The sequence below is a fragment of the Podarcis raffonei genome, chromosome 4 (genome assembly GCF_027172205.1).
Source record: "Podarcis raffonei isolate rPodRaf1 chromosome 4, rPodRaf1.pri, whole genome shotgun sequence".
Classification (NCBI taxonomy): Eukaryota; Metazoa; Chordata; class Lepidosauria; order Squamata; family Lacertidae; genus Podarcis; species Podarcis raffonei.
This window is the reverse complement of record NC_070605.1, coordinates 47,521,189-47,544,301: the sequence shown is the minus strand read 5'-3', so window position 1 is coordinate 47,544,301 and position 23,113 is coordinate 47,521,189. Positions and strand designations below refer to the sequence as shown.

The 23,113-nt window shown below is 40.8% G+C and overlaps 1 protein-coding gene across 19 annotated transcripts in view; it reads left to right on the top strand.

The window, feature by feature from the left end:
* Positions 1–23,113, top strand: part of ROBO2 (roundabout guidance receptor 2) — a 968,715-nt gene that overhangs the window by 529,232 nt on the left and 416,370 nt on the right. Inside the window, exon 1 of one of the 19 annotated variants that reach the window (XM_053386474.1) lies at positions 4,801–5,824. The exons of the other annotated variants lie outside the window; for them this stretch is intronic. Coding sequence (XP_053242449.1) covers positions 5,770–5,824 — 55 coding nt within the window. The 5' untranslated portion in view covers positions 4,801–5,769. Of the gene's footprint in view, positions 1–4,800; positions 5,825–23,113 lie in introns of those variants that run through there. 19 annotated transcript variants of the gene reach the window in all.

Genomic DNA, 23,113 nt, shown 5'->3' with positions numbered 1-23,113 from the left:
ATCATAGAATCATTGAGTTGGAAGAGACCACAAGGGCCATCGAGTCCAACCCCATGCCAAGCAGGAAACACCATCAGAGCACTCCTGACATATGGTTGTCAAGCCTCTGCTTAAAGACCTCCAAAGAAGGAGACTCCACCACATCCTTGGCAGCAAATTCCACTGTCGAACAGCTCTTACTGTCAGGAAGTTCTTCCTAATGTTTAGGTGGAATCTTCTTTCTTGTAGTTTGGATCCATTGCTCCGTGTCCACTTGTCTGGAGCAGCAGAAAACAACCTTTCTCCCTCCTCTATGTGGCATCCTTTTATATATTTGAACATGGCTAAAATGACAGGAAATGTCTCTGAGCATGTGCATCACTCACAATATATCTTATTTCTCTATATCTGCAGTTGGGGCAAGAGCATTTAGGGTACAGTGTCATATCCAGGAAGTCTCACTGCTTTCAATGATTCATAATTTTAAGTACGTCCAAATGGAATCAGTGTGATTACAGGACTATTTTCAAGAAATGATTAAGAAACTATGCCTTTTGATTCCATTCTGCAAACTTCTTGTACAAATGCTAGGGTTGCCATATTTCAAAAAGTAAAAACCAGGACACCCCTAACATATGCTGCTGAGGTGTTCATAGTACACATGCTTGTAATGGGTTCTCTGTTTAGTCTATATCAGTTAATACTGATGTGCAAATTGTACCACTATGTTGAATTGCGAAGTCTGTGCAACACAACATTGATGTGCATATCATAGCTTTTGTGTTCTTCAAAGTAGAAGCTATACTAAGGATTGTTTTGAATTACGTTTTACTCAAAAAGGCCCATTGGAATTAATGACCTAAGCTAGCCATATCTATTAATTTCAATCAGTTTATTCTAAGTAAGACATACAATGAATACATTCCTAAGTACTATTAACATATTTGAAAAGTTCAAAGGTGCTATTTCATTATATAACCATTTTATAAAATGCACATTAATAAACAAGCAGTAATTGTCATATATACTGAATCCTTGAAATGTCTACTATCCAAGAGAAATATTGCTTAATATTTCACATTCTGTTATGCATATGCCAGAATTGCTAATTCATAAGAACATGAACAAAGAGGGCTATTTTGATCACCTCACCCTCATTATCCTTAATTATAACCTCCTATATGAAAAAGTATGTTAGATGTATTAAAAATATATTTATCTGTGGGGCATATTTTGAAAAGAGAATAATATTGTTTCCTGTTTTACATAAAACAAGCTTGGAGCTGTTGTACAGCTATGCAAACATTGACTAACTTGTATAGAGAAGGCAAATGGAATAAATTATATTGTAAATATATCTACAATATCACTTTCTATAGCTGTTGTATAGTTATTACTGTAAATCTAGGTTGCGCTTTGTCTAAATCTTTCATTAACAGATCTAGTGTAAAGAACAAATAATATTAAATATATTTGACCTGAAAATAATATTTGGGGGGGACAACATTTCTGGATATTGCTTATTTCAGTTTGCTGATTATCTATACTTAGTTCCCATATGGATGCTAATCATACTCATATTATTTTAAAATGTTATACTTAGGTAATTTGTATAAAATACACAAAGTGCAGTATATTGTGTTTGATTTCAATACACTGGCAAGTATTTTTTTAAAAAAATAGAAGGCCTTCTCTCAAAGGCACTATACATAGAACAACACAAACAACCTGCTATGAAAATCAGAAACAAAAACAAAACAAAAACCTGAGCCACAATTTTTATTCAACAATTTTAAAAGCCTAGATTTGCTACAAGTAAATTTACCAGGAGCAAATTCCATTTAACTCGGTTCTAAGAAACACACTGCAATGGGCTGCAAAACAATGTTAAATAATTCTGAGCGATCAATAAGAATAATGAGCAAAATGCACATGTTTCAACTTCAAGCAGTGTTTGAGAAATAGGTTGAAAGTTCAAAACAAGTGGTCTTAACAAAACACAAAAGATTACTGTAGCTATATAACAAACCAAGAACAGCTGTTTCCTGTTATATTCCAGTAGGGGGAACTAAAGATTCACCATCTAACATTGCTTTTGGCTTACAGACCTGTGTATATTCCTCTAACCCCCTGTCTAATCATCAGTGCTAACATCAAATAGCTAGTAGCTACTCTTGTGATCACTCACGGCCTCAGCTGCACTTTATACACTAAAGATTTTGCAAGTATTCAGACATACACCTTTGATGCAGCTATTCCTTTACTTGATCATCCTCTTTATGCTTATTCTTCAGTTTGTGCAGTCTCATTTGTCTTCCCTTGTTATGCTTTTCCCCCAACACTCCTACACACAGAATATATATATATATATATATATATATATATATATATATATATCCTAGCTTAACTGAAAAGGGAAAACTCTCTCTCCACACCCCTTGCTGTAGACATCCTTTTACCTCATGAGAGACCCCATATACTCTATCTTCTTCCTGGATTGCATACATTGTAAGGGTTTCAACAGTTTAGAAAGAAGGTGGTAAAGGTGTTCTTTTTAAGAGCTTAAGGTATTAGGTAGGTTGAGATGAAGAGCACGGAGTTGTTTATAAAATACTGATGTGATATTCTGTGTTGTGTTTTGTGTTAGTCAAAACATGAAAAATGAAAGGTCAGGGAAACAGAGAACAAACAAAACAAACGCCTATGGTTGACCCCAATTTACTACAGCTAATTTATGCACAATGCAAAACACAGAAGAAGGGTTCCTCACGTTCAGGTTAGCTTACCATTCCATAAACATGAAGAAAGGGTTGCAACCACATTTACTGTGTGCAAGAGAGTTGCTTGAAGAGCTTGTGAATGGCTTCTATGTCAATTCCATGCATGTACTCTTCTGAATGTGCAGAGTTGATCACATAATTGCTTTCACAGATGCAGAAACTAGAATTCTGCTCAATTTGCATTCTTGGTAGAATGCACATTTCAAACTAGTTTGGGAATATGATGTTTTGTTTGTACAAGACCTCACCATAAGTTCTGTCAGGTAGCAAGGTGGGATAGGGTGGTCATCCTGGAACAGAAATTACATTGGGGGGAGGGGGCTTCCTCCCTTACCACAGTGGTATCCTACGAAATCCCAGTGTTGATAAGTACATACATATAACCTGTGTATATGTATACATAAGTCAACCCAAGCCACAATGCACAAGGGCAGTGCAAAAAAGAACTGAGCTGATAGTTCAGTCCTACTCATGCTTACTCGGACGTCTCACTGTGTTCAGTGTGCCTTATTCCCCATAAAAAGATGCATAGAATTGTGGCCTTAATCTTGCATATGATCTGTGCACGTATATGGTATAGGGCATCTGCATGTTCTAGGCAGCCACAATGTGGCATGTTTATACTGGAAGGAGGGTTGCATAAATTGGTTGTACACCCGTCATATAATATACAGAGCCCAGCTTGCAGCAGGATTCTGGAATCTAACTGCAACCTTGTATTAGAGTAGGTCTGACTATATACACTGGAAGTAGTGTATACACTGTACTATACAGTGTATACACTGGACTATATACAGGAGTCAGTGGCGTAGCGTGGGTTGTCGGCACCCGGGGCAAGGCAAGTAATTTGCGCCCCCTAACCCGTGGATTTGCACCCCCTAACCCGTGGATTTGCCCTAACCCCAGATGTTGCGCCTGGTGCGGCCGGCCCCCCCTGCACCCCCACGCTACGCCACTGACAGGAGTAGGTCTGACTATATACACTGGAACTTGTGTGAGTAAATAAGTATACAGCGGTACCTCTAGTTATGAACTTAATGTGTTCCGGAGGTCCGTTCTTAACCTGAAACTGTTCTTAACTAGAGGCGTGCTTTCGCTAATGGGGCCTCTTGCTGCCGCTGCGCTGCTGGCACATGATTTCTGTTCTCATCCTGGGGCAAAGATCTCAACTTGAGGTAACTCTTCTAGGTTAGTGGAGTTTGTAACCTGAAGCGTTTGTAACCTGAGGCGTTTGTAACTCGAGGTGCCACTGTAACTTGTATTTGCATAAGGCAATGCTGACTTGCCTGCATTTTCCTTTTAAAAGGAGCTGGTACCTTTTTTTTGTTAGCCATCTGTGGCCCTCCTGAGTGGCTGGGCGGGCTTTAAGCAACTACAAATATTACGCCGTAATCCGGGAGAAGGGGTCTTTGAACATGTGCAGAATGTCATAGTTCTCTCCCTACTAAGCAGCAGCTGCGTATCACTACACACCTGAAATTAGGCAACATGATCGCCTTCCTGCACCTCCCTTTTTTAGAAAGTACCAGCACATGAAAGCTAAGTGAGAAGAAGAGGTTGAAATTGCCGTCTTCTTTCAAAGGCCTCCCTGTGACAGAGAGAGAGAAAGAAGATGCGAGGAAGACTGAATAATTAGGGAAGAGACTTCCATGAAATCGCTCGTCGAGAAAATTACCTGCCCATTAAATGAGAAGCAGTGAGAAGCAATCATGTTAATGTTACCTATAGCCAACAGTAAAGAGGGAAAAGGGGGCTTGGGAGAGAAATGGGATGGGCGGGGGGGGCAGAGAAGCAGCGCTGCTCTGTGCCCCCCCCCCGATCTTCTCTTCAATCCTTCAGCTGCCTCACGTTGTGTGTGTCTGTCTCTCTCTCCCCCCCCCCTTCCTCCCACCGCGATCCCTGAGGGGAACATGAGAGTGGGTGTGGTGTTTTACAGTGCTTTAATCCACACCCCAGCTCTTCCAATTCCGGCTCTCCTTTCCCCCCCTCCGTGTTTGCTCTACGAAGAGCAGCAGCAACAGCAGCAGCAGAACGAGCCCAGGCTGTGGGGAGGCCGCCCGGGCGAGCTCTAGCAGCAGGGTGCTGCGCTCTCTCCCCTCCCTCGCGCGCGCGCACACACCCCGCCGCGCCTGCCGCTTCCCGCCTCGCTCGACTCCCTCCATAGTGGGAGCGACACCTCCCCCCCCCCGCCCTCGCTCACCGCCGCGCGCGTTTACACGGCTGCGGCGGCCGCCTCAGCCAGCAGCAACAACCGTGCCCACCGCCACTTGCTCTTTCCTCCAGCCCCAGCGGCACGTTGGGAGTTTATTCTCCTCAAGCAGTTTCTTCCCGCGCCGAGGGTAGGGTGGCTGGGTTGCCTTTTTTAATTTTTAATTTTTTTGAGGGGGTGCTGTGGAGAAGGAAGGAAGGAGCTCGCGCGCCAAGATGTTGCTCAGGCGTCCCTCTTATGGAAGTTAAGGGAAGCAACTCCGCAGCTTGAAGTGATTTTGAGGAGGTGGGGGGGGGGGGTTGGAAGAGGAAGAAAATGAGAAGCAGGAGAGTTAAGCCAAGCCCATGATTTCGCTCCCTCCTTCCCCGCCTTTTCCTCAGAGCGCCGAGAACTTTGAGCGAGGTGGTGGCGGCGGGAGGGGACGCACTTTCTAGGAAACGTATCTGCTTTCAAAGTCTCTCTCGTCTGCCGAAGAGATCCCCGGGCTCTGGATTGCAATGGAGAGTCTTAGCCACACTTGAACAATTCCTCTGCCTCCGCTGGATTGGTGGGAATTTCGGAAGCGGAGCCAGCGCGCCGAGCCGGGAGCGGTGCCCCCTCTTCTTCCCTCGCTCTCCCCCTCGCGCTGCTAATCTGCATGGAGCTCAAAGTGTCCCATTCAAGCCTCTTTCTCGTCGCTGCTCTCCGGGCTCCTTCCACGTATCCTTAGGTTGTAGGAGAATCTCAACTTTTGGGACTACTCCCCCCCCTCTATTTTTTTCTCCCTCTCCCTGGAATTGGATTGCCTTTGAATATGTTAAAATGGGGCTGCTGACGCCACTCCTGCTGCTTGGATTTGTCTCTTTTCAAGTTGATGGTAAGTTAAACTGTTGTGTTTTACTGTCATTTCTTTGGAGCAGAGCACGCTTGGATTTTGGGGCTCGAAATCCTGTATAATGTGCATGGGCTATGGAACGATGGAAGGAAGGGATGGATATGAACATGCTATTAATAAAGCAAATCTTCTTTGCTAACTTAGTAGGAAAATAGTTAACATAAGCTGTAAAGTGTGTGTGTGTATGAGAGAGAGAGGGAGATTGAAATCAGCTGCACTGGTAAATCTCAACGCACCAACAGATTTCTGTTGCTCTATTTTTACCCCATGCTGAACTTTTTAGGTGGAAAATCGACTGATTAAATGGGGTAATTGTGCTTCTGATTCAAGAGAGGTGAATGGGAAATTTACTACCGTGAGGTTCTCGCTGCTCCATTTGTAAGCAATGCACGCAGAAAAATGCAGTAATGTGTGGAATGCGCTAAAAGGTGTGAAATAACTATGCCTGTGAGATGTGTCAGGTGGAAAGTATACAAAGTAGGGAGTGTGAAAGAGGGTCGCTTCTGTGGAAGCCTCCCAGTACAGCAGAATCTCACAGCCAGCTTCTGCCACAGGGAGAAGCTAGGCTTCCACTGTTTAAAGACAATGGGGAATTTGAACAGGTGCTGTAGGTGTCTCCCCTTCTGTAAAGGCAGTCTCCCTTGTACAGGGGTTTGTCTTTTGTTCAGCTTGCTTAGCCCTCCCTAAAGTAAAACCAAGACCTCGTCGTTTAACCTAGAAGCATGTTGCAGGGAATTTCATGTTGATATTTAAGAGCTAAGAACACATTGTTGATTTCAGTATTTGAAATGAAGGAAATTGAGAAAAATCAAAGGAACGCTGTTTGTACTGCCTATGGTTAGAAGGTATAATTTTAACAGAGTAGAGACACCAATGGCTATGAATGCATATATACTGTATGTGTTTTACCTCAAATGTGCAACATACATCATAATATTTTGTGCGCACAAACTGTTTACATGGACAGTCATGCTGAGTCTTTATGTGAGCATTGGTGGTGGGGAGGCTTGATATGGTACCAGATCTCTTTGGCTATTGTCTTAATTTGGAGGTTTGGCATTATATTTTTACAGAGGTGTCTTTGGGGGGCGGGGTTTGGACTCTAGCTTAATTTACTGGTTGATGCTGGATATGGGCAGGATCTGGGACTAAACTTAGTTCCAGCAGGAAGCTGGTGCTAAAAGCCTGGTATCCATATCAACGAGAGGCCACTCTTGTAAACAGAGAGTGATATTGTATTACCTACAATTATTGCATGCAGTTGTGTGCTACCCATCCCTCCCTCTCTCCCTCCCACCACACCCTTAGCAACACAGGAGGCAACAGAGAACCTTGCTAAAAGCTGGGAATTGAGAATATGTAAGTATTGGTTCACAAGTTGTATAATGAGTGTGTCACATAATGTGCCCCGCAGTTTCATTTTTTTTTTTTACAAAGCATTGTGGTTCACATAAGTCACGTTGGAAATGTACATAAAACCTGAAAGCATCAGGCTGCAGAAATGTAGTTATTAGCCAGTGTTTAAAATTGTAGGTAGCTAGAAGGAATACAATTAAAGTGCTCAGTGGAAGTGACAGAGTGAATCACAGGAGCCTGGTGTTACAGAATGTAATTAATGTACCAGGCTGTTTGGAGATATAGGAAACAAATGCAATTAACCAGCTTGCTAGGAGGACAGGAGCAAGGCATAATTTATTCAAGTTTTCTTTCATGGAGAACACAACTTGAACCTTAAAAAAAACACCATTCTTTTACAAGGTAGGTCTATGAGCAAACTTATTGGTCCATCTTTGACAAATATGGACTTACTCAAAATCTGTGAAAAGCACTTTATGGGAAGGTTTTGACTAGACTATGATAATCTCAGTAGATACAATCCTGTACATAGAATTGCAGTCAATAGTTGTTGCTGTTCTTCTGAAACATATTCATATCTACATTGTTCTGAAACATAAAATGTAGATCTGTATCTTGGAAGCCTATTGTATTTTACATTAGCTTACTGATGTCCCTATCTTCCCAGAAACACAGAAATGAAAGTTGCCACATAACACGAACAGGATGCCATTAAAGGCAGCTTCACATGTTACCCTTTTCTTAAAATATTGGAAAATGCTAATATCACATGTTTGCAGGCATGTATAATACATATGAGGGAGGCTGCCAAAGGTACACTCAGTAGCAAACCTGAGTCCATCATGGTTTGCCCACCATACATACTAAGCTATCTTTCCCACTGAGTATAATATGTGAAATGATACTAAACTGCTTTAACATATGTTTTATTTTTTCTGTATTATGAATAAAACAGTAAGCATGAAGAAAGCATAACTGAGGAAGAAAGACCCTTTGTTGAAACTCAAACCAGCTGGTTTTTTTTCCTCCTTAAAAATAGGTCATCCCTCACTCACAAGCTAAGGCTTTGAGCTTCCGAGAGCTCTCCCTTTACATCATTATGATTTTTGTATCTTTTGGGTATGAATGCAGTCAGAGAAAAGCAAACCATGTGTGTTTGAGATATAATGTCAGGAAGATATACTCCATGCCTATCTCTGAGTACCCAGAGAAACATGAGTGGCCTACAGGTGATATTACATGGTGGTATGATGCAGATTCAGATGGTGAATTGTCTTAGTTCTTGTGCCTTCTTAGTACAGTGGTACCTCAGGTTACATACACTTCAGGTTACATACACTTCAGGTTACAGACTCTGCTAACCCAGAAATAGTACCTCGGGTTAAGAACTTTGCTTCAGGATAAGAACAGAAATCGTGCTCTGGCGGTGCGGTGGCAGCAGGAGGCCCCATTAGTGAAAGTGGTGCTTCAGGTTAAGAACGGACCTCCGGAACGAATTAAGTACTTAACCCAAGGTACCACTCTATCATGAAATTTTAGAGTTCGATGAAAATGGGACAAAATGTGCCATTTGTGTTGTGAATGTGGATTTATGGCAGTTCAGATCACATCCTTTGCTATCTATTTAGGGATAACTGTAATTCCAATCTTCCCAGCATTCTACCTTGATACCAGTCTTTTTACCATTTCTGAAAGTTAAAAAGGGTTCTTGTCATATCGCACACCCAGCTGAAGTAATGGTTGAAAAAGTAAGTTTTGTTCATTAGTTTCTTTCTTTGACTATTTTGTAAGAAGGGTGGGCCTCTGGATCAGACATAATGCCCATTTAGTCCAGCAGCCTGTTTCTCACAGTGTCCAACCAGAAAGGTGAGGTCATTAGCCCTTTCCCACTGTTCCTTAGTATTCAGAGGCATCGGGACTGGTAGCTATTCATGGACCTATTCTTCAAGAATTTGTCTAATACACCTTTAAAGCTATCCAGATTGGTGGTAATCACCACACCCTGTGGTAGGAAGCACTTATTTAGGAGGTGTTTAGTCATGTCAGACTCTTCGTGATGCCGTGGACCAGAGCACGCCAGGCACTCCTGTCTTCCACTGCCTCCCACAGTTTGGTCAGACTCATGTTAGTAGCTTTGAGAACACTGTCCAACCATCTCTTCCTCTGTTGTCCCATTCTCCTTGTGCCCTCAATCTTTCCCAACATCAAGGTCTTTTCCAGGGAGTCTTCTCTTCTCATGTGGTGGCCAAAGTATTGGAGCCTCATCTTCAGAATGTGACCTTCCAGTGAGCACTCAGGGCTGATTTCCTTAAGAATGGATAGGATTGATCATCTTGCAGTCTATGGGACTCTCAAGAGTCTCCTTCATCACCATAATTCAAAAGCATCAATTCTTTGGCGATCAGCCTTCTTTATGGTCCAGCTCCCACTTCCATACATCACTACTGGGAAAACCATAGCTTTACCTATATGGACCTTGGTCAGCAAGGTGATGTCTCTGCTTTTTAAGATGTCTAGGTTTGTCATTGCTTTTCTCCCAAGAAGCAGGCGTCTTTTAATTTCGTGACTGCTATCACCATATGCAGTGATCATGGAGCCCAAGAAAGTAAAATCTCTCACTGCCTCCATTTCTTCCCCTTCTGTTTGTCAGGAGGTGATGGGACCAGTGGACTTATTTAGGTAGGAAGTATTTATTTTTGTCTATCTCTCCTGCTGTGATTGGATGACCCCACATTCTAGTATTATGAGAGAGGGAGTAAAAACAAGTTTCTCTATCCAGTTTATTTACATTGTGCATAATATTATGAACCTCTGTCACATTCCTCCCTTGTCAACTTTTTTCAACACTAAAATCCCCGTATGTTGTAACCCTTTCTCTTAAGGGAGTCTGTCTATCCACCTGATCATTTTGGCTGATTTTCCCCCCTGGACCTTTCACAGATCTGCAACATACTTTTTGAGATATGACAACAGAACTCTACACAGTGTTCTAACTGTGGCCACACTATTTGTTGTAAAGGTGTTATACTCTTAGCTTTATTTTCAGTACCTTTCCTAACAATCCCTAACATGGAATTTACCTTTTTCACAGCAACCACACACTGATCAATTGTGCTAAAGGAACATTAAGTTTGATATAATGTTTTCTAGTTGTTGTCAAACCTCTTGCCTTTAGTGGAAGATAAATCACAGACAATCACAGATACAACTGTGGAATAGTCCTGTAAACAATCCAAAATGCACTTGTTTCAGCAAATCCCCTTTGAGTATAATAGACTTTCTCTGGTTCAGGTTTGTGTTTATCATAGACAAAATATCAGCCAAACTTATAACATGCTGGCACAATAAAACAGTGGATTCTAAACTTTGTTCTGTCTAGTATAAATGCCTTTTGCACAATAAAATATAAATATTAGGATAATACAGCACATTGAAAACTCACTATGGACAACTCTGCATCTTTATTTCTTAACACCCAAAGGTTACTGGAGGATAAAATACATTACAAAAAACTACAAAAGTCATTACTCAGTAGAGTAATCAAAGAAAGTTGAAGGGCAGTTGAAGAAGAAGAAGAGGAGGAGGAGGAGGAGGAGGAGGAGGAGGAGGAGTTTGGATTTGATATCCTGCCTTTCACTCCCTTTAAGGAGTCTCAAAGCGGCTAACATTCTCCTTTCCCTTCCTCCCCCACAACAAACACTCTGTGAGGTGAGTGGGGCTGAGAGACTTCAAAGAAGTGAGACTGGCCCAAGGTCACCCAGCAGCTGCATGTGGAGGAGCGGAGACACGAACCCGGATCCCCAGATTACGAGCTACCGCTCTTAACCACTACACTACACTGGCCCTCTTGAAAAAGTTCCACAGCCCATTGTGTGTCCACGTTAGCAAGATGTTGTACTGCACACCTTGAGAAACAATACTAGGACATACATAGATAACATAATTTCACAACTGAAATTTCTCGTGTCTTCACATCTTATTCAATTCAATTCAATTCAGGGTGTTAGGACACTATTTCATAAATAAGTGTTGGCACAATTCATAGTTGCAAATAACTCCTCAAAGTTTTTCTCAGTGGGAGTTACTATCTAGCAAGTGTAGTCTTTGAAATGTTGCGAAAACATGCATCAAGGATCAAAGTACAGTGATGCTAAATTGTATGTCGTTTTAACATGTTGATCAATGTTGATCATAATTATAATTTGTATTACTTGTTGCAGCATTTACTTGTGTGCAGGTTTTTCCTGCAACTGAGTTGACTAGCTTAAATAACAAAAAAAAAAACATCCAAACATAAGCTCAATTCATTTTGTCTATTTCTTACATTCCACATTGCTATACAGTGGTACCTCGGGTTAAGTACTTAATTCGTTCTAGAGGTCCATTTTTAAACTGAAACTGTTCTTAACCTGAAGCATCACCTTAGCTAATGGGGCCTCCTGCTGCTGCCGTGCCGCAGGAGCACGATTTCTGTTCTCATCCTGAAGCAAAGTTCTTAACCCGAGGTAATATTTCTGGGTTAGCGGAGTCTGTAACCTGAAGCGTATGTAACCTGAAGTGTATGTAACCCGAGGTACCACTGTACAAATATTAATTACAAACAAATAATGATGTATTATGGAGTTGGACTAGATGTTCCTCAGGGTCTCTTCCAACTCTATGATTATAAGAGATATGATGTATTCAGCAGTGCACATTCTGCCTCTTTGGTCTGAAATAAGGCCTTTTGTTGTCTTACTGCTGTTGGAAGGACTAGTGTGCCTTTGATTGTCATCTGGGTTCCCACCCCTTATAACAATTATGTAAAAATGCCAATGCCTTGGTTGGCTGGCTATTTAGAAATTATATTCATGATTTCCTGCCAGCAGGCTAGCTTTTGGAGCTAGTTTCTGCATGTTTGTGGGAATCTCTCTTTCGTTCTGTGGGAAGCAGATGGTGTTCATACTTTTCAAAAATTAAACACTACATGTTATTTGTTCAGGCAAAAGTCCCATTACACATACATGTGAGCTAGCATTAGATGAAATCCAGGTTTCATGGGGGGGTTTTTTTTGGAATCATTACAAATAATATTTATACCTAATGTTCTCTTAATGATAAAGGTTCCTTTTGTATTTCAAAGGCATCAATACAATGAGGGTGAGACTTCTTCTAAGGTTTGACAAACAGCTATATCCCCCATCTCTTGACTTTTGCAGCTTATGTTCTTGATGCTGCTTTTAAAGCTGGGCCATGTATTGGGCAAGTGGGCATTTGCTTAGGGACACTGGTCTGAAGATGAACCTTTGGACCCATTGCTTCTGTTCCCTAACCCATTTTTACAACTACCTGGAATACAATTAGCCCAGCTAGAAAACGGCTAATTAAGAGTAAATTGGGCAACTATGTCTCAGAAAAAGCAGCTGTGTTTTGTGAGAGAAACATTTTTGTGCAGGCAAGATGACCCATCTGAGCTGTTTCAAAGCCAAACCCACGTACATAAACATGAAAATCATGTACATATTCTTAAGTGGGACATTTATATTTATTTTGCTAAAAGAATACAAGCCAGGGAACCAACAAGATATACTTGTACAAACAAAAACAACCCCCCAACCCCCCCCAACACAAATTTGTGCTGCACTTCACAAGAGACTGTGTAAATAGTCTGTACAAAGCAGCCCTTAGCAATACAAGTACTAATTTTATTACTTCAGGTTAAAAAGGGAAAGTTTTGTGTTCTTTTAAAGGAAGTGGTAAATACAGCCATCAAGTACAGAATTGGAATGGTGAAAACGGTCTTTGAGACTGTTTTTCAATCTTCTTTATGAGCAGAGCATACTTGATGCTGCATCTCTGAAGCTGTGGCAAACATGTTAGCACTTGTGTGTTCCCTTTGCATCAGGTGCTTAAAATAGACTAAACAAAGGGCTCTCAAAGGAATAGTATTTGGACTTAAAGTGCTACACACATTATAATACGTTCTCTCTCTTTTTGAAAAGTTGCTACTAAGAAGGGCATTTTGCTTTTTGCTTTAATTTTGTCTAGGCTGAATTTGATTTTTTATTTATTTATCACTCTTCTAATCTCTCCATTGGAGGTTTCTAAACAGAGGTTGGATGATCTGCAATGGATGCTTTAGCTGAGATTGTGTGTTTAGCTGAGATTCCTGCATTGCAGGGGGTTGGACTAGATGACCCTTGGGTACCTTCCAACTCTGTGATTCTATGATTCTGATGTAGTAAACATTCCAGGAAAAGAGCATGATATTGCAATGAAAAGACACCAGATGGGTCTCTTCCCTCACCCAGGTCTGTACTCTGTTTTACCCTGTATTTGGGTAATATGCAGATAGGTTTCCAGTGTAATAAGGGAACCATATTGTTGGAACAATATTCTCACATGAAATTCTCACATGAAAGCCCTATCAATTTCCCAGTTGCCAAGAATTGTTCTGCACACTGCTCTTTAAAGGGGGCAATCATAGGTCTAGTTCTCCAATTTGTTAAGGTCACATCTTTTGCAGACTGGGAGTGGCCACCGAGACCATATAACACCAGTCCTGAAAGACCTACATTGGCTTCCAGTATGTTTCCAAGCACAATTGAAAGTGTTGGTGCTGACCTTTAAAGCCCTAGACGTCCTCGGCTCAGTATACCTGAAGGAGTGTCTCCACCCCCATCGTACTGCACGGACACTGAGGTCCATCTCCAAGGGCCTTCTGGCGATTCCGTTACTGTGAGAAGTGAGGTTACAGGGAACCATGCAGAGGGCCTTCTCGGTAGTGGCACTCACCCTATGGAACACCCTCCCACCAGATGTCAAGGAAATAAACAACTATCTGACTTTTAGAAGACATCTGAAGACAGCTCTGTTTAGGGAAATTTTTAATGTTTGATGTTGTATCGTGTTTTTAATATTTTGTTGGGAGCCACCCTGAGTGGCTTGGAAAACCCAGCCAGATGGGTGGGGTATTAATAATAATAATAATAATAATAATAATAATAATAATAATAATAATGAGGAGGAGGAGGAGGAGGAGGTTAGTTACCTGAATTACCTGATTCCAGAGTACCATTGTCTGCCTCAGATTACTAGTTCTTTTCAAATAAGTGGTAAGTGGACCAGAGAGTTCAGGCTAATGACTGCATTTAGCATGTGTAGGAGAGAGACTTGAGGATGGTGTACATGGGAATTTTGTTGCAAGAAGTGACTTTTTTGTAGTAGTCTAAAGTTTGGTGGTTGACACTGGCAGTTAGATAGCTATATGGATTGGGCTTTGTAGGTTGATTTTTCTGTACTGTGACTTCTGGAAACCTATTTTGTGTTGGGTCAAGGGGAACATGTACATCAGGGGTCAGCAAATTTTTTTTGGAGGGGGCTGGTTCAATGTCCCCCAGACCTAGTGGTGGGCCGGAATGCGCACGTGGTGGAGGGGGCTTCTCTCTCCTCCCAACCCCTCCCCTCCCCTGCCTACTTCCTCTGCTGCTCTGCCTGAGGTTGGGAGCGGCATCTCTCCTTTTCGGGCCAGCTTTCCCGGGCGGGGAGCCAGGGGCCAGCAGGTGCGCCAAACTCCAGCCCGCAGCATGGCCATGGGGAGAGGCAGAAGGGCAGATGGCAAGGCTTCCTATCAAAGCCCAGCCCCCTTCCTCTGCAGGGCAGGGAGAAGCCAGGAAGAAGGACGGAGGAGATAACAATGCTGCGGTGAGGGAAGGAGGGGTGGAAATGGCACCTGGGGGGGGGAGGCAATCGTGCTGATTCAAGCAGCGATTGCAGTACCGTTCGCAGGCCGGATGCAGAGGCAATTGGCCCAGATCCGGCGTGCAGACCTTAGTTTGCTGACCCCTGATCTACAGATTTACAGTACTTTTCAATGCAACTTTTCTGTCTACTTTAGCAGATAGTGATAAGTGAGATACTGTGTTGTGTAGGGATCAGAGTGTCAGACTAAGTCCCAGGAGACTTAGTCCTACTCAGCCATGAAGCTCTCAACTGGGTGTTCTTCAGTCACTGCCTCTCAGCCTAAACTGCCTCACATGGTTATTGTGGGGATTAAACAAGGAAGGGGAGATATGTCACCTTGAGCTCCTTGGAGAAAAAGGGTAGGATATAAATGCAATAAATATAGTTTTTTATTTATTATTTATTAATGTCCAGTGTTTTCGGGGGGGGGGGGAATTACTCAGGGGCAAAATAAAACACATACAAACACACAAAAACATATATTAAAAAGAATTTTATAAACAACTCAACAGTTGCCAGTATAAATCAAAAGTATGAGCATGAAAAACAGTCTTACTGAACTCTAACTGCTAATGACTTGTCCTATGTACCTATTGCTCTATCAGTTTGACACAAGAGTTAAAATAATCATGCATTGTATACACAACTGCTTACCTGGCACTAAATGTGTAGATTTCCAGTGAACTGCTTGTCATAATTGTGCTACCAAGGATTGAGACAAAGAATTAATGGTCAGCAGCAAGAGACAGTAATCTCTGTAGTGCACTACTATTTAGTCATTTGTCATTGATTACAGGAGAAACTTCATGGAGGAAATTAACCTTTTAAACATAAAATGTCACGTAGCATGCGTCAGATAGCATCTTGTTCTGGTGGGCTGGAGGCAAACCTTTATGGAAAGGACCAGATCTGGTTTCCTGCTGCTGTGTAAGTGTCAAGAGTCAAGAACCAGTTATGAGATATATTTTACTGGTACATCTGCTCTATAATCATAGATCTTCAGGCAATCATTCACTTGTTTTCAAAGAGTCTCATCTTTCAAGAGCCACTATGTCTGTGTGAAAACTGCTTCGTGCAAATTAAATATAAAGTGAAAACAATAGATGCAAGTAACTGATTTTATACCTGCTTCCAGATTGGTTGCTTTTGAGACCTCTCTATCACATGTTCCATGTTTTAGACATAATGATTTAAGTCTAAGCCCTGCTCATGTACATTCTCAGCCAGACTATTCCTTGGGGTGTTTATGTGCTAGCACCTTTTCCCTAGATTGGTGTCCCATGATTACAGGCCCTTGACAGTGCAGATCATGATACGTGCAGGATCAGTGCAATCACATGCCATAAATAGTGTACACTTGTACACTGATGTGTTTTAAAACTACCTGCATTTTTTCCTTGAGCTTCTGGTTTCATGTGTAAGTGCCAAAGCAAAAGTAGATGAAATTGATTTCTGCATGCTCTTCAGTTCAATATTTAGAGGATAGTTTTCTCTGTGCATCTGCAGGATACTATTAACAATTTAGTTATCTAATACATATGTTGTCATTGATTTTAATGTTGGGGAAATATTGTGGACAACAATTGCAGTCTTTTCATAACTAGCCTTTCTGTAATGTTCTCCAACTGGATTTTGAAAAAAACAATTCAAAATGTTGGAATCTGCCAATATGTGTCTATTTAAGTGAGCATATGAACTGTAGAGTTATTCTGCTTTGGTCTTTCATGTGAACTTGTTTTATCATTATGAGTACCAAATTGTGACAGGGATTTAATAAGATCAGCCAGTTTTTAAAAATTCATCCCACAGAAGAAACAATCCAAGTGTTTTTAGACTTTGTTTCCAAACAACCTGTGCACAATTAGATTAGCTTTAAAACTCTTTGAAATTCTCCTGCATTTTTGTGTACATATGTAGAAATATTCAGGGCAAAATATTTTAACATAATAATGGAAATTGCCAGAGTACTTCCTCAAAAGAGAAAATGTCTAACATATTGAAACATATATTTGGTTAAAATTAATCATTTTGACTAATCATTTGCTGTTTCCTGAATACATTTTGACAACCAGTTTTTAGGATCAAATGCACTAGGAACATGTATCTGGCTTTGTATGACCCCAAATTCTTCTGTTACCATTTTAGCAGACAACATGCCTTTTTTCCTAAGTGATATTAGTTGCTAGGAGAAGTGCAATGGTCTGGCCTCCTCTTATCCTTCAGTGAAACCAAAGAGCATATTGAGTTGAAGAGAGAAATAGCACAGTATGAGCCATGAATCACGAGTTGTCTCCAATATGTCCACTTTGTTCCCACTTTTTCTTCCCGAAACTTTTGTTTTTACTGATAGTGCTTCTTTTCATCATCTCTTAAAAGCCATTCAAGGAGAGGGGAAAATGTGCGGTTGACAGTCCACTCAGAGTAACAAGAAAAAAGTGTAGAGAGTTATTCATTGGCCACATTAGTGACAGTGCATGACTTAAAGAATAGCTTTAGTCAACTTTCTTTAAAACAGAGTGATTAATACCTTCTGTTTTTACCAAGAAGAAGGGACAAGGAGAAAGGTCTGGTTCTGCCAGTTTTCAGCTTAGATTCTGGTTGCAAATAATAGCACTGCAATTGTGGATTTAAATGGAATAGGAAAGGGCATGAGTTTTCTGTGAATAGTTCCCCTTGTTTCCCACCCAAACTGCTTTATTCTAAAGCTTTTCTCTTTTCACTCCCTTCCCCTTCTTTTATCAACTGAAACTTCATTTATTTAAGGATTTTAAGAAACATTACTTGCTTCCTATTTCCCATCCAAACTGTGGCACCGGGAGCAGTTTAGAATATCACAGCATTTTGAAAACTGAAATAGCAGTTTAAAAATAATACTATAAAACACAAATGGAAGGCAGGCAGTATCAACCATAAATTCCATAGTCCAGTAATGAGTCTGTACAGGAAAGACGAAGTGGTATACTACCGGTTACTGAAAAAGGCCCTTTTAGCCACATCCACTACCTGAGAATGAAGCAGCAGAGTTTGGTTTATAAACTGATTTTTCTGGGGAAGCATAACCACATTCAGAACAGGCCTGATGGAGCTTGTTTGTTGTCCATCATCCATCCAAGGCACTCAAACAATCCACTGCCTTATGGAGATTGAAAACATTTTGCTGTGCACTACATTTTAGTGTAGTTCAGAGATTACAGTTAAGTTGCCTAATACTGATCATTAAACTAGCATATGAAAAGTTAATATGTGGATGCAGAATTTTGTTATCTGCAAGTTTATTCATAGCAAGCTATAAGAGTGGTCTGAAATTCAGTTAGTTCAAAGTGTAGTAGCCCATCTGATTAAGGGAGCAAATGGGAGCATATTACATCTGTGCTAAAGCAACTGCATTGTCTCCTTATTATGAATCTGCCAAACTCTCCATAACACATTCTTCACACCATTCATATTCTTATACAGTACAGACATACCTTGGTTGTCGAACACCCTGCAACTCATACATTTAGGCTCCCGAACACCTCAAACCCAGAAGTGATTGTTCTGCTTTGTGAACATTATTTTGGAACCCGGACATCCGACAGGGCTTCCACAGCTCCTGATTCAGAAGCTGCGATTTGGTTTTTGGACATTTTGGAAGTCAAACGGACTTCCGGAACGGATTCCTTTCGACTTCCAAGGTATGACTGTACATCTTTATCATGCTGTCCTTACTTTTTTTCTAAATTAGACTATGACCTTTTTTTCTTAGGGAAGTTGTTCCAACTTCCTGCTCATTTTTCTTAAACTTTTCCAGCTCTACAATATATTTTTTAAGGTGAGGGAGCCAGAACTGCTACAAGTATTTCACCTGTGGTCTCACCACGTATTTTATAACAGCATTATGATATTGGCAGTTTCTTTTTCAATCTCTTTCCTAATGATCTCCAACATGGAATTCGTCTTTCGAGAACATACATTATCTAGTCCTGTTCGTAGTCCAGGTTCAGGCATAGTTTTAGAACTGTATTAGCTTGATGGGTTAACTTTATTAGGAGAGGATGGGAAGGTGTGACACTATCAGTTCTCCTTGATATCTCTATGGCTTTTACTAACATCTGCGATGGTATCCTGCTTGTGAATTTCGAATTGAGGGCACAGTGTTGTCATTGGAAGCTCAAGGGGTCTCTCTGGCAAGGAGTGTCCTTTACCAGCTCTGGGTTTTTTCCTGGACAGGGAGAACCTTCTCACATTGATCTATGCATTAGTAACTTCTAAATTGGATTACTACAATGCACTGCATGTGGAGCTGTCCTTGAAACTGGTTTAGAAGTTACAGCTAGTGTAGAATGATATGGCTTTCTGGCTTTCTGGACTGGCCTACCACACACAAAACTGCACCGATTGCCTACAAGCCCACTTTAGTTACCTTTAATGGCTTAAGAAGTCATATACACCTTGGGGTCAGGATTCCTGAAAGAATAGCTCATTTATTAGGATCTATCTGGGAAGACTTTATTGGCACAGGGAAGAACCTTCTTGTTTGTAGTGCCCGTTTTTGCCCGTTTTTGACATTGCACCCCCTGTGATAATGCTGATGCCTACTCTTAAATTTTAGATGCCGTCTGAAGACTTGGATATTCTTTCAGACTTTGAGTAGCATATAGTGCCAATATTGATGTTTTTAGTAACTGTATTGTAACCTGCTCTGATATTTCTGTGCAATGAATAACATGTATATGAGGGAAGTTAGGTAGCCAGCCATAAATCGACAGCTGAATCATTTCACGATGAAGGAGACATCCTAGCGCTCTGGTACTTTCTGACTCAAAACTTCTCCAGTGTTCTGGGTTTTTTTTCTTTTTCAATAAGTTCATCAGACTTATTATGAAGCTTGTGGCAAAACCAACTTGATAATAGTCTAATCTTATAGTAATCTTACCCTTTTTAAAATTCAAATGTCCTTATTCGTGAGCTTTTCCATATTGCATTTCTGCCATTGAGCTCCTGAACTTCAATAAGCTTCTGAGCTTCTTTTTTAATCTGATGAAGCCAATTATTATTAAACTATTTGTAAACGAGCAGTAGATGCCTATCTTGAGGAATTTCAGTCAATTGTCATTATGCATACTATTGATTAGGTTTTCTTTGTTCAGTGATAGCCTGTCTTTACAGAATGTTAAAGTGCTTAGTAAACAGCAGTAAAATTAATTTTATAATATAAAATATTGCTATGAAATCTATGCTTTATAAAGAGGGGAAAATATACTTTGTAGGAAAGAACGATTTTGTATGCAGAAGAGAGAGGTTTGTGTTTATTATAAATAATGCACATGGGGAGATGATTAGATTAAAGAACTGGCCTTTCACCTTGAAGGCCACAGTTCAAATTAAACCTTAGGTTGTAAGTAAATTGAGATGAATGGGTTTAGCTTTGTCCCTGGCGTAAAGCAGTCTATATCTCAAAAATCACCATACATCTGTTTTTGCAAACTTGGCATAATTGGCATTCTCTTAGGACAGTGCTGGCATTGAAACTATTGCTTATCGCTGAGGAAGATGGTCTCTCCAGGTCAGGGTTAAGATCATTGGCAGGTCTATGAAGAAAACCTTGTTTGTCTGTATTAATGATCCATTTTTCTCATATTAGAAATAATGCTAAAGGTGCTCATATGAAGTTTATGCTCTTGTTTTAATATGTTAAGGTAGATAAAAAGAAATAACACTTTTAGATAGTGCCTTTTCACTGAACTTCAAAGTTCAAATCTTCACCAGCATTTTAAAAAGCAACAGTGACAGTTATATTAAGGTTTAATCATGGGCATTTGATGTTTGTGAGAATTCAGAATATAAAATGCATATTAATTAGTTCTGCATTTGTTATTGTTTGTTGAATTTGAGGACTAGGTTGAATGTTTTTGAATAATGTCAGTGGGTTTTCCCAGGAGGCAATCTGCTTCTTGTCACTCCTTGCTTCATCATTACTTCTTCAAAGGAAAATAATGCATATCACCCTTTTTCTGGGGAGAGATAACTTTCCCTGTTACATTTTCCTTAGTTGGCTGATGGAGGGTTAGAATACCCCCCATCCATGTCCATCTGTTGTAGCTGAATAAGTCCATTCTTTTATTTAATATAATGTGGCCCTGGTTCACCTTGTGTCTTCCCTCCTTGTTCCAGTGTCTGGCTACAATTATGTTTTATTGTTTTACAGTGTTTATATATCTAGACCGTACTAGATGTATATGCACAAATCTATTAGAAGTTTGTAGACATATATGTGTATAAAACACAGTTGTGACTGAAATTGGTCATTTGCGAATCCTACTGCCCTTTCATTTGCCACTTTTTTCCTTGTGCCTAGGGAGTTCTTTCTGCTTGCCTCATCCACGTGGTTTCACACAAGACCCTTCCACACAGCCAGTACAGTATTTGGGGTGGGGAGGTGACTGGATAACTGTATAAATCTTTTTAGCAAAATGTATTCAGGCATAGTGGTTGAGTGATACACTGCTTGTACCTTAAAAACCTTTAAAATATGTGCATTGTTTAACTTTGCTGGAGTGATGGTGGGTTTTTGTATCAAGTCTGAGCACGAGTCATGTGATTTGCTCAAAATATATAGATATCTGTCATCCATTGAGATGTTGCTGTTGGAGTGCGATAAGGAACATAGATTAAATAAGAGCATTCTTCTCCACTTTCTCAAAGTCACCTGCTACCTCTGTACAGAGTAGGGCTAGGCAATACTTGATTTTCAACATCACAATATATCACCAGCTAAATATCACAATATTTCAAGATATCAAAATATATATCTGTGGCAGAGGAGGGCCTTGCTGGGCCTCCCCATGGCAGCAGGGGTCTTGCTGTACCTCCCTGCGGTGGTGGAGGGTGCGCCATGCTTCCCCACAGCAGCAGAAGGGCTTGTCCCCTCGCCAGCAGTGGGTGTGCCACGCTTCCCTGCAGCAGCGGAGGGCCTTGATCAGGCTCCCTGCAGCTAGGGCCTTAAAATGCAAAGTAGTAGATTTAATAAAAATATTAAATAAACTTCTGTATAATATATGTAATATATTTCCAACTAATTTAAGAGTAGTTTAACTGATTTACTAGTCAAGTTGCTATTGGGCATTTGAAACATTCCACAGAGTGCGTACAGAGTAGACCACACAGATGGAATCACTGAAGAGACGCAGAGAGATATTTGTAAGGTTTAATTACAAAACTCGTTTAACATACATCTTACATAGTGTCTATAATCACCACCCACCCATCCACCAGGGGGCACATAATATACCATTCACAATTACTGACGCAGCTAATTACAGTGACTTATCAGCACCTGCTACACTACTACACAGCTGTAAAAAACTAGGTCAGGATATGCCCCCTGGCTTTTAAAGTGGTACACACCCTGTGAAACAATAATGAACCCTAACATTAAAAAAAACTATTCAACAGTTGCATCTGCTTCCCCACTCAGAGGTCTAAGTGGAATCTATGCATGCACAAGCCATTCTTCTACTTTCCAGGGAGTAAGCCAGTAAGATACCAGTAAAGGTGAAAGAGTTTGCTGGTTTGTGTGACAACTTTTCATCATTTCTTATCGGTTAGGAGGGTGGATGGAGAGAGCAACAAAGCATGAGACAGGTGCCTGCAAATTATCTGTAAAGTATCTGTTCAGCTGAGCTACCCCCTGGGACACTGTCAAGCCTCAAACACTTATCACAATGTTATTTAAATACTGGTACAGTGGTACCTCGGGTTACATACGCTTCAGGTTACAGACTCCGCTAACCCAGAAATAGTACCTCGGGTTAAGAACTTTGCTTCAGGATGAGAACAGAAATCTTGCGCCAGCGGCGCAGCAACAGCAGGAGGCCCCATTAGCTAAAGTGGTTCTTCAGGTTAAGAACAGTCTCAGGTTAAGAACGGACCTCCGGAATGAATTAAGTACTTAACCCGAGGTACCACTGTAATGTGTTGTGGACAAAGTTTCATGCAAGGAAATTTAAGCTGTTACAAAGTTACCAACAATTTCTGCTAATTTCTGCTAATGTTGGTGTTACAAATAAGATATAAACAGTCTACTTTTTGGTTTGAACCGGCAGCTATACTTAATTTTGTTGTAGTCATTTATAGGCACAAAGATTTAATAAAATCATATTCCTTACTGGCAGCTACTGTATCACCTGTAGAACATATTGGCAAGCATAGAGA